The sequence below is a fragment of the Limanda limanda genome, chromosome 11 (genome assembly GCF_963576545.1).
Source record: "Limanda limanda chromosome 11, fLimLim1.1, whole genome shotgun sequence".
Taxonomy (NCBI): domain Eukaryota; kingdom Metazoa; phylum Chordata; class Actinopteri; order Pleuronectiformes; family Pleuronectidae; genus Limanda; species Limanda limanda.
In genome coordinates, this window is record NC_083646.1 from 10,448,028 (window position 1) to 10,459,424 (window position 11,397).

Here is an 11,397-nt window from a genome sequence, read left to right on the forward strand (position 1 = left end):
ACTCTGATCCACTTGTGATCACTTCAGTTTAAAAAATGTTCTCTGGAGCTTCAATAATGGGAAATTTAAAACCTAAAGTCAAAATTTTGCAGGCCACATGAGAAACTAAACATATCAAGAAGATGGACAAATTATTTTGTGTGTGTCATTCTATGCTGCTTTTGATTCACATTTCAGAGAAAACCATTGTATTTTCTACTTTACTACATATATTTGACAACCTTACTTAAAAGTTACTTTTACATTTTTGGATTTTAGATACTGGATGATTTAACATGCTTTAAAAACCTATTGTTGAAAATAACCCAGTAGTTTACAACCTTGGCTTCTGAAGCCTTACAAGAATCACAGTGTGGGACACATTTCATTTAATATAATTCTGAAAAGTCATGCAAAACCTTCTAGTTCAAATTGAACCTGGTTTGGTTCTCCATGCTACAGACACACTACCTGAAAAGACTAGCTTCTTTCTATTTATTTTACAGGTAAAAACTCCACTTTTCAAATCTGTAAACAATTTTTCTTCTCTTATATAATATTCACTCTTACACTGTAAATGTTCCAAAGTGAAAGCAGTCCTAACTTTGAAACTCTTCCTTTATCTACTGCTTGAATCTGATATTTATTAAATAGTTCTCTTTTTCTGCTTACCACACCTTCCTGTGACATTTGGACAGTTTGTCCAATACCGGTTACTGCAGAAACAACAAAAACATGTTCTGGAATCAAAGCTTTATTGCTGAATATTATATTAAACATTGCAGTCAGGATAGAAGTAGCCTGAAAACAATTATAGTGCAACAATTATTTTACAATACACAATATGGCATATAGCATTATTTTACAATGAAGCAAATTGTTTTACAAGAGCGATATGAAAAAGAGCAGGAAATCATCCTCAACGATATTACAATTATATGTTCTTATCATCCAATGCAGGATTAATATCACCCACCCAAGCCCGAACACACAAACATCCTGTACACACACATACACACACCGTTATCATTACAGTAACAGTCCTGCTGGTTGTCAGTTCATTGTCCCGGCTGATAAATGATTACTAAAAAATTAAATAAGATAGAGGTAAATAAAGAAACAAGCCATTATAGCACTTCTGACTACTGTTTGTTATCGGCAGCTTTCTCTTGAGAGCACTTTTGATAAAAGCAGTGCTCTATTCAATGTCACTGAAATACTGTACCTTTAATTTACATAACCGTAGAGACTAACAGTTCAATCTACAATCTGTTGTTGTTAAAGAATATGAGAGGGCATGAAAAACATAACTAACTGTCCATACAGCTGGTTACTGAGTACAGAGGGAAGTCACTCATTCTTCTTCAAGAACAAATTTCAGATGGAGCCCAGTTCCCCAGATCAAGGCAATGAAGAAAATCCCGAACATTTAAAAATACAGTGACATGTCTGTAGTACTGCTGACTGGTTCTCTTCTCAGGTACAGACTGCAATGTTTGATACAAGTCACTTAAACATACACAAGCACAGGATGATGCCTCTGGGACGGTGGATAATTCACAGTGTCTCCATTTCCCTCGAACTGTTACCACTCGGATTCCTCTCTGCTTCATTCAGTCACCCAAACATTTCCCTCCCAGCAAAACACATTCACACTCAATAAGCGCCCCCCTGGCTGGTTTTCATTCAGTCCCACCCTCCACCTCTCTCTGGCAGAAGTGAGCCAACAATGTGTCCAAGTCCCGGCGATCGGCGGCGGTGTACAGAGAGCTCTCGCCCATCATGCTGAGAGCCATGCGCAAGGTGGACCAGATGTTGTCGGACATCATGGTGGCTGCAGCTCCTCCAGGGCCCCGGGCAGCTCTCGCCCCATCGCTGGCCGCCTGGCGCTGTAGAGACAGAGCTTCGAGGAAATGCTCCACTGCCTCTCTGAGGATATCAAAGAAGGAAAGCAGGGCAGAGTGACGAGAAGATTTCAAGTAGTTTATCTTTTACATTAGCTGTACTATTCTGTTATAAATCAAATTAAGAACGCCTTGGTCATAGGCAGGCTGGGAACCGAGTGAACACAAGGATGAGTCAACACCACACACAGATTTAAGCTGTGTTTTTATGGTCTTTTGAACAATGTGATAAGAAACATCTGTATAACCAGCCTGATTGAATTTAGTCATATTATAACAAAAACTCTTCAAAGCTAAAACTGGACAAATAAGCTTTCTATGGCTTTGTTCATACTTGGTATTAACATCGTCGATCTTTGCATGTCAAACGCCACCTGGCATAGAAATATATCTCTGCATGTGTCCCAGGAGGCCACTTGTGATTAGATCTCATTTCTCCACTCAATATATACGACATTTCTGTTTGCAAAAATCCAATTATGTTGCTTGTTCCCAGATGGGTCCATTGTTTTCAGTGTGCGTGAGAGAGCTGGGCACACTGGGGCTGAGTGAATCAAAGCTCTACAATAAATAAGATTTTACTTATTTGAAATTATTTTTAAAAAAAATCAATATGTGGCCACGAGTCCCAGTCCAGCTCTGAATGTGGTCTGTCATGTCTAATCATCCGTGATGGATGTAAATACCAGGTATTGGGTTTCTCTTTTAGTTTTTTTGTATTTAAAAATTGCCTCTTCACCTGTGTACTCCCAAATTGACACAACTAATCCCCAAGTTGTAGCGACTACGGATGAAACCTGGCTGCAGCTCCAGAGCTCTCCTGTAGGCGGCCACTGCCTCCTCTGAGCGGCTTCCATTAGCCAGCGTGGCACCCAACTTGTTCCACAGCAGATAGTCCTGATGGAGAGAGAGAAGAGAAGAAGGAGAGGTCATAAAAAAACCAGAGTGAAAACAGACGTTAAGACCTCCACAGTGGCTTCTACACTAACCTGTGGTGTGACAGACAGAGCAGCACTGAAACAGTCCACCGCCTTGTCATACTCTCCGCTGAGGTTGAAGAGAACTCCGAGACCACACTGCAGCTGGGGGTCCACCTGGGCGGGGTCCGCGTTGGCTGCAAGCAGGAAAAGGGACTGGACGTCTGAAAACAAAGATCTGTGCAAAAGCAAGAAAAAAAGAGTCGGAAAGATCAGGTTATTACACATTACTACAAATATATGGGTATCCTCTCTATCTTGTGTTTTAAAGCTGGAATCCTACTCACTCTGGCAGCAGTGACCCGAACCTCTCCCGCTCCTTCTCCCGATCTCTGGCACCGTCCTTTTGGCGTTCAAGCTCGTTCTGGTCCCAGACAGAGCGGTAGTCTGGATTGTGTTTGAGCCAATCCCGAAGAGTCTCACAGGCCTGCCTGTGCAGCGACTCGTTCGTGAAACTGACAGCCAACGCCATTAGAGCAATCAGATTGTCGTTCTTCAGCTCTATACATCTAATGGAGGAAACATGATTATGAAAAAACACTAATGAATAAAATACTTAATAAATAAATTCAGGATAGGATAAATATGACTTTAAGTTAATCATAGAACTAGATCCAGTCTCTAAAATAACCTTGATCATCGCTCACTGCATGTCTTACTGCATATCAGTCATTATTTAAAAATGTCAAACATGGAAAACTGTTGTCACTATATTTAATTATTTATAATACACATAATGCCTCCTGACATCCAGAGGAGCAGCATGTATGTTTACGGTTTCCTATTGCTACTGAAGCCAGTGTATGAACTTGCACCACTACACTCATTTTGCAATTCTGGTTTCTGACCTGCGGAGTGCGCTGATTGCAGCAAATTCCTGCTCGTTCTCAGCCTGACAGGTTCCCAGATATTGCCAAGCCTGCAATTAAGAGAAAACAGATGCAGCCACAACAGAGAATCATTACAATTGCTTTCAGTCGGCGGCATAAATCCAAGTAACTTACAAGCAAAGAGATTTATTGGGCTGTTTTCGTGAGGGATTGAAGAATTAAAAAAAAAGGAAAATGCAAATTCGTTTTTAAGGGTCTCACCAGCTGGTTGCCAGGTTCTGACTGTACGGCACTTTCAAAGAAGCGCACGGCACCAGGGATGTCCCCCGCCTCCATCCTCGTCACTCCCTCGGACAAAGGGTCCGGGTGAGATAAGTAGGGGTTGTCCTCTTCAAACTGATAACCCTGCGATAAACACAAGAATAACACACGGTCTATTTCTGTGTGTAGTGTTGAAACAGAGGAGCCTGCAGAGTCACGTACGCAAACAGCAGTCACGTATTGAACACAGAAACCAAGGAGAGATTTATGAGCAAAAGCTGAAATCCTCAAACACAATAACTCTCTAAACAGATGGCTACCTTGTCGTAAGAAGTGCTGAGCAGCTGATCGAAGTCAGACAGCCAGGGATGGCTCTCTGCGTCCCTCTTCGCCATCTCCTCCCACTCCGTTTGCAGCTTCTCCCAGAAATCCACATCACTCTGAGAAAATGACAGAGATACACATCATTACCTCACTCCTCTTATCACACCTCATCCTGTGTTATAGACCCGTTTGACCTCTACTTCTCCGAGTGAGAAACGACTGTGCACAGAACTGAGTCCAAAGAGAGAGACGGTGGTTTGTTTGTTTTTCTCTGATGGGATTAAGTGACTTTATCAAAGGCACCTTGATCCTGAGAGTTTCCATTTCAAACCCCAGCCTCCCAGGACACATCGAGCTGTAACCTCTCCCTTCTCACTGCTCCCAATTAACACACAGCGTCTTAAGCTTTGGTTTCAGGGTGTGTGTTTTCAGTAATTCTCGTCTCACCTCCACTGCAGCCTTGGCTTGTTGGAAATCTGGTCCTGCCGTGGCGAACTCATCAACCCAGGCTTCGGCCGACTCCTCCGACACCTGAATAGCAATGAGGAGCATCGACAGGGGTTGACTGAAGTCTGCATGCACTGGCTACGCAAACTGTTATTTGAAGTCAGGATGGTTACAGCAAAACAGGAAAAAATATAGAGGGAAGTGAATGGAGAAGAGGAAAAGAGCAAACGAAGAGACAGCACAGCACAGAAGAAGCTAGTTTTCTCCTACTGCTTCCTTGGATTTGGTCCAAATTAAATGTTTTTAAAATCAGATCGAAAATGCACTCAACAGCAAAGGAATTTAATGCTGAGTGTATCCTTTTTCTTCTTTGTAGAAAACAACTTCCATATAGCCTTTCATATTACTGCAGCTACAAATCGTAACACCTATCACTGCTGAGACCACAGAGGTCCTACCTGCTGGACGACCTGGGCCCACTGCTCTGCCTGTTTAGCTTTAGTTTTCGAAATCTTCTCATTCCGCTCTGGGGTTTCCAGGGGAAGACTCCCTCCCCCCGTCTTCGTCAGGAACTATGGCGGAAGGCGAGGAGGCAGGTGGCGGGATGGCGGCAGGGAATGGGGCAATGTTTTGAGGAGGAGGGAGCAGTTGGTGAGGAGGGTTTTTTTGGAAGGGGGTCGGGCGGAGTAGAAGTTATTTTAAGTAGTAGGAGGAGTAATTGAATGGCGGTTGTTAATTGAGGGAATGGGAAGCCAAGAGTTCGAAGGCAGGTAAAAAAAATGGGAAAAGTAAATGTCAAAGTTAGAGGGCAACGGATTACAATGGAGCCAGGTTGCAGCACATGCACAGTAAAATATGGAAGCCATTTTCTGCCAGCAGAAAAAAAAACACTAGATGAAAGTTAGGAAAGATAAAAATAAAATGTTGACACACTACTCCAAAGATTTGACATATTGAGTAAATTGTCAAAAGATTTTAAGTATGATATCCAAAATTATTACAGATAAAAATGTTGAATTCATTATCGGACAATAAGTCACAATTTAATAGCCAGTCAGATTTTTTAAGTTAATAATTTAGACTTTTATCTTTTTAAGAGTATTTGCATTAGATCATATCTAACTTTTGATCTATTGCTTTCTTTTCTTGGTGGAAAGGGGCCTCCACAGAATTGTGTCTTTTGGATGAATGTAGCTAGAATTTAAAACCTGGCAATAGCCTTTTTCTGACAGAACTGATTGTTATGGCGAAGTCATAGAGAACAAGATTTAGATCACTTAATTTGGAGTTTGACTGCGTGTCTTAAAAACTGAATGCATAAGAAGAGAAGCAGACAGTCATAGGAGGCCTCTCTTTGCCAAACAGATTCCATCTGCACTGCTGCTCAGCACTGAGCTTCATATTACAGGCCGTGTAGTGGCTGTTTTTGGTTACATTTCTGGAAAATGTTACTCTGCATCAGATACTGGGCTGATGAGTCACGAGTCAGAGCCTATACTGTGTAGAAGTGAGCAGAAGTGCTTTCCCCGGTGTATCCCCTGGTGCAACCATCCCCTCTCCTCAGTGGGCAGAGACTCGTACCTGGTTGAGGTTGGAGGCCCAGTTCTGAGCCTCCTGGGCCTGAGCTTTATCTGTGAGCTGTCTGTCTGTTTTGCTCTCCACTGTGACACTGCCCTCGCCAATCTGCCTAACGAATCGCAGGAACTACACAACATCGGAAAAAAAGGAAAAAAAACATTTACTATTACCATTGCTAAGTGGTCAGGTTTTTACTAATACACTGCGGGTTTCTTTCCACACAAAGACAACAACCTTGAAAAACCTTCAGGGGATAAACATTAGCAATGTACTGTGCTCCCAAGAAACTATACACTAAGAAGGTGTTGAAGAAAAAGAGAGAGGATATGGTGATAGATACAAAACAACAAATGACATATGGTATTAACAGGATCCAATGACAATGTCAGACAGAAACGCACACACTGCTCACCTCTGTGTTTTGTAACTTAGGGTCATCGACCTTTGCGACAAGTTCATTGGCCGTCTCCCTCAGCTCCTCCCCTGGTTCATACTCTTTTGTCCTGTAAAGTTAAAAACACACGTCATAAAATGATAAGATCAGAAGAGACAGCACATTGGTTTATTCTATATATATATATAGTTTGGAGCAAGTCAATTCAAGCTGTAGAATGTGCTTTGCATTGTTGTAAAAGTCAGTTCTTGAGGTCAGTGCATGTCGATGATTAGACATCTAGGCAGTATAATTTACACCAGCTCTCACGGACTGCTTCATTGCCTTTTGACACCACTCACAGTTGGATAAGTTCCACATCATCAGACAAGATTAAAAGTATAAAAGAATCAAATCCTTGAGCCGTACAGACAAGAACATTATCAAAGTGTAGACATATTTTAAAATCTACCATCTTTGTCCCTTTTACACAGATGTCTTGTCTATGCTCCACATTTATTGCAGTGTCCCTAAAGTTTGCCATTCATACAAGCCATTTTTCTTCTGCATACTTTCAACACTCTCAATCCATTTCCCCAGCCGCTTTTCTAACCATTCGTTTTCCTTGTCTCCGAGGTCTCCGAGCCACAACTTCTCCTCTGACTGCTCCAGATACTCCTCTGCCCAGCGTCCAGGATCTGGATTTAAAGAAAATACAAAGAAAGAAAAAACACACACAGCAGGAGACACATTGTGAAAAGGACAAACTTGGCAAAAAATTACAGGCTTTTTACAAAGCAGCTGTTAGATGTCAGCTAAACTTCATGATAAATGACAGACTGATGACGACTCCAGAAACTTGAAGAACACAGCCTGTTTCTAGAGTGAAAGAAAGAGGAAGTCTACCTGCAGCCTCAGCGATAAACTCCCTCGTCCAATCAGCGTCTGCTGCATCGCCGAGAGCGATGAGTCCCGGGGGGGCGGCGGGGTCCGAACTCGAGACGAACTCGGACGCCCAGTCACCGGAGAGGGCCAACGCTGCCACATCTGGAGCTGTGACATCCATGGATACAGTGTATTAAACATTAAAAACTGTTTGAAATACCTGAACCTGGTAAACACAATAACTATAATAATATTGATAATATTAATAAGGTGGTATACCTCTCTGTGGTGCTTGTCTGTAGCTCTGCTGGTCAATCTGCTGCATTTCCTCAAGCAGTTGACCCATGTCAAATGTGTGTGGCGCCCGTGGGGGGGCCTGAAGGAACTCATTCACCAGCTGAGACAAAATTAAAATGATAAAACTTACTATAGTTTTTTTAGATCAAACATTATCCTGCATACAGAGAGGAACATGATCACTAACCTCTTCTTCAGTTGATATTTCAATAGGAGTCGGGGGAATCTGAGAAAAACAATAAAATATCAAGCGTCATGACTTGGCTGAATTATTCATGTTTTGTATAAACTTATTTTTTATGCAAACTAAACTACCAACTTGTATCTACAAATCACTCACTGTAGGTGTTGAGCGGTGCCGCCATGCCCCCCCTTCCTTGGTCATGTGACTGGTCAGCTTCATGAGGGGATTGGCTCCCCCACATTCTGCCTCCACCAACTCCCGCATCGCCATGGCAACACAAGGATGAGGCAAACCCAATCAGACCACCTGAGAACTGAAGAGGTTGAATCGATGCATTATTCGTTTTTTGTGGAGTTTGTTTTGGACAATTGCACACGATTCAATCTCAATTCGAGAAAGTTAATGGAATCGTATTTTTAGCCACTTCCCAGTCGCACTGAGGCACAGCACATGCATCACTTGGTTTTGTCTGATCCCTGTAGGGACTGACAGGTCAGAGGAGTTGAAAACCTCGAGGGGCGTCCACACACGCACGGCACAGTTAGGCCCATGGCACATTACAAAATTCAAGCTTCATGCCTCCATCTGCTGTTTTCCATGTCATCCCCTGGCTTTGGATGAACCATAAATAATGTGGATGTGATGGTTCGGCAGGCACAGATATTCACTGCACATTTCACCCGGCTCGTGCAGTAAGTTTAGCAGATTTTACCTCTTGATTTTACTGTTCATACAGTAAGAAAAAGACAAGATTTAAAGCTAGATTATGATCTTGTTAAAACCATAATAACAGACTATAATTAGTGCCACAGAGGTCAGGTGCTGAAACTAAATACTTCTTTGGGACTGACTGAAATATGTACTACTTGACTGAAGATCAGAAACTGTAGTGAAATTAAAAGAAATAGTTTACTTTTCTTTGATCAAATATTTTGCAAAGTATATCATTTGGCTAAAGTTCTTTTACACTTTGACTTTGTAAAAAGAAATCAAGGGTTTTGTATTAAAACCTGGTTAAACATCCAGACAAGGTACTGGACAAGTAGCCAGACGTTCTGGTGTCATACCAGGGCTAAAATGAAAGATAATAACATAATAATACAAAGCCTTCGTATCACAGCCTCAACTTTGACATCAGGTCCCATTTGTTTCCTCTTTGTCTGATGATCGCTCACTCACCTAATCCTCAGACAGCAAAGCAGTAAAAACAGGAAAACCTCCTTCAGAGACAGATTTAGAGCCTAAATTCAATCCCGGGAAATATTTTGTCCATGAGAAAACCATCCTGCTCGACTCACTGGCCCATATCCAGTCCCAGAGATGAACAGATGACAGATCTGTTATGTATGCTGGCCTACTCAACTTCTCTAGCCCCCCCGGAGGGATTCGCGATGGTTACACTTTTCATAACGAGCTGTCAGGAATAGAAATGTAACTCCCCGTCTACTCTCCATAGCAGGGTTCAGCTGAACATGAGAAGAAAAGGACCCACTAGTCTACAGGTGGACTCGGATAGATTTAAAGATGTTTTATTCCCAAACAGCTGCTGAGTGATGATTAGGGTCAAATGTAAAGAGGATTAAACTAAGATATTAATACAGACAGTGTCACAGACTTCTTACATGACTCAGTGCAGGAAGGTTGTGTTTGTGTCCTGCACACACACACACACGTTATATTTTGAAATACGGTTCATATAGACTTGCATGCAAAGACTCGTTGTCCTCCTCCTGGTGCAGACAGACTGGTTTGAAGTCAAACACTGTGGGACCAGTTCACTGTTGAACTGGGAACACCACAGCTCTGTTTGCCTGATGCTAACTGTAGCTCCACTCACAAACTGCAACATTAGCTCAGTCCACGTTGTTTCTCTCCACCCGCCGACATGTGGCTAATTAAAAAGCAAGTTTAAAAAGAGAGATGTGGTAATAATGAACGAGCAGTTTGTCTTTTCTCTGCAGCTCCAGCAGCTAGCAGAGGCTAACGGTGGCTAGCTCCAGCAGGGCCAGCAGGGCCAGTGCAGTGTGCGGCCACAGAGGCATGAAGACCCGGGTAGCACGGTGCTCACCTCGCCTCACAGCCGACGGACCGACCCTCCTCTCCGGCTGACTTCAACCACCGTGTCGGGCCAGAAGCTGCCGGGAAAACGTGTCCAAGCTCCCGGGGAAACGTGCGAGTGCAGCCGCCGTGTGTAACCAGCGCGTCTCCTTTATTTACCTTCCTCCTCCATGACCCACAAAACACTCCACCACCGCCGATCCTCCGAGCGTAAGATGCGGAGGTTTCAGGATTCTCCAACGGGGTTTACGTAAGAGCACGTCAGCTCGAGGGGGGAAAGGAACGGTGACCGACCTCAAGGGCTTTACGTAAAAAAAGCTATTGTTAAATGTGCTGTCTATGATTTGTATGAACAGAGGCAACAAATTATATAAAATACTTTCACTTAAAATACAATAAAATTATATAAAATAAAATAAAATTGTACTAAGGTTAGTTTTTCATCTTCTTTTCTAATTCATTAATATGAATAATATTTGTATATTACTTTAATTCCATGCATACTTTGTTCAAAGCTCGCTCAGAGCTTCATCTTTTTCACTGGCGTTATTACAATGACACTTCAAGTTGTATCATTTTTGTCATTTGTTACTATTTTACCGCTACAATGTTTTACTTTAACTTGTAATGGAGTATTTTTGATTATACAGGGGGTAGATTCTACTTAATAAACTATACTTTCACTACTGACTGTGTACTGTAATACTTGATTGTTATAATGCTGCATTAATATGCAGCATTTGACTTTTGACGCTGTTGGAGTTTGTCTTAATTACATTTTTATAGTGTTGTTTTGTTAAAACTATTCTGCTTCATGTAATATGTTTTGCCTTGTACGTAACAACTGGAAAGTAACTAGAAAGTACTTTTTGATAAAAATAGAAGTATCACAATGAAATAAACTTTAAAGTACATATATCTTAGATTTATAGTCGAGTTATGATATTTTGTTACCCCAACTATTGGAGTCATATAAACAGTAGTAATATTATATGACTTCACTCAGTGTGAACTCTATTCTTCCAAGAAATCTTTCCCATGGAGACGTCATATAGTGTTTTTATTATGAATTTGGTAATGTTTTCTGACAGTTCTCAATAACAATTAGTCAGCATATTCCATGTCATCATTGTATCAATAATTACAGGTAATGTTCCAATAGTAACATAGTAATAATATAAGTTATTAATCGATGCAATGTTTATTCCTTCTTAACATCACACTCAAAAACAACAGGCTTTATTTACTGACAGGTTTAGCACTGCACATTGATAGGCTACACAGACAGACAGCAAGAGAC

The 11,397-nt window shown here is 41.7% G+C and overlaps 1 protein-coding gene across 3 annotated transcripts; it reads right to left on the reverse strand.

The window, feature by feature from the left end:
* Positions 1-717: 717 nt before the first annotated feature.
* pex5 (peroxisomal biogenesis factor 5) lies at positions 718-10,294 on the reverse strand. Of its 3 annotated transcripts, XM_061080717.1 has the most exons (17): positions 10,108-10,294; positions 8,196-8,352; positions 8,043-8,081; positions 7,838-7,955; positions 7,580-7,726; positions 7,287-7,371; positions 6,713-6,803; positions 6,304-6,426; positions 5,181-5,294; positions 4,723-4,806; positions 4,272-4,391; positions 3,952-4,095; positions 3,709-3,779; positions 3,148-3,369; positions 2,873-3,038; positions 2,623-2,780; positions 718-1,908 (listed from the first exon to the last, which is right to left on the reverse strand). In XM_061080717.1, exons 2-17 carry the CDS (start codon positions 8,307-8,309, stop codon positions 1,662-1,664), a joined length of 2,043 nt encoding a protein of 680 aa, XP_060936700.1. In that variant the 5' UTR covers positions 8,310-8,352; positions 10,108-10,294; the 3' UTR covers positions 718-1,661. The 3 variants fall into 3 exon arrangements, with proteins under 3 accessions (XP_060936700.1, XP_060936698.1, XP_060936699.1); XM_061080715.1 differs by lacking the exon at positions 5,181-5,294; XM_061080716.1 differs by lacking the exons at positions 5,181-5,294; positions 6,304-6,426.
* Positions 10,295-11,397: the final 1,103 nt, after the last annotated feature.

Excerpts from the sequence above, each read along its gene's own strand:
- pex5 (XM_061080717.1), bottom strand. The coding sequence starts at position 8,309 with ATGGCGATGCGGGAGTTGGTGGAGGCAGAATGTGGGGGAGCCAATCCC. Across the intron at positions 5,295-6,303 it reads GGGCCTCCAACCTCAACCAG|TTCCTGACGAAGACGGGGGG; the intron begins GTACGAGTCTCT and ends CTTCCGCCATAG. Across the intron at positions 4,392-4,722 it reads AAGCCAAGGCTGCAGTGGAG|AGTGATGTGGATTTCTGGGA; the intron begins GTGAGACGAGAA and ends TCATTTTCTCAG.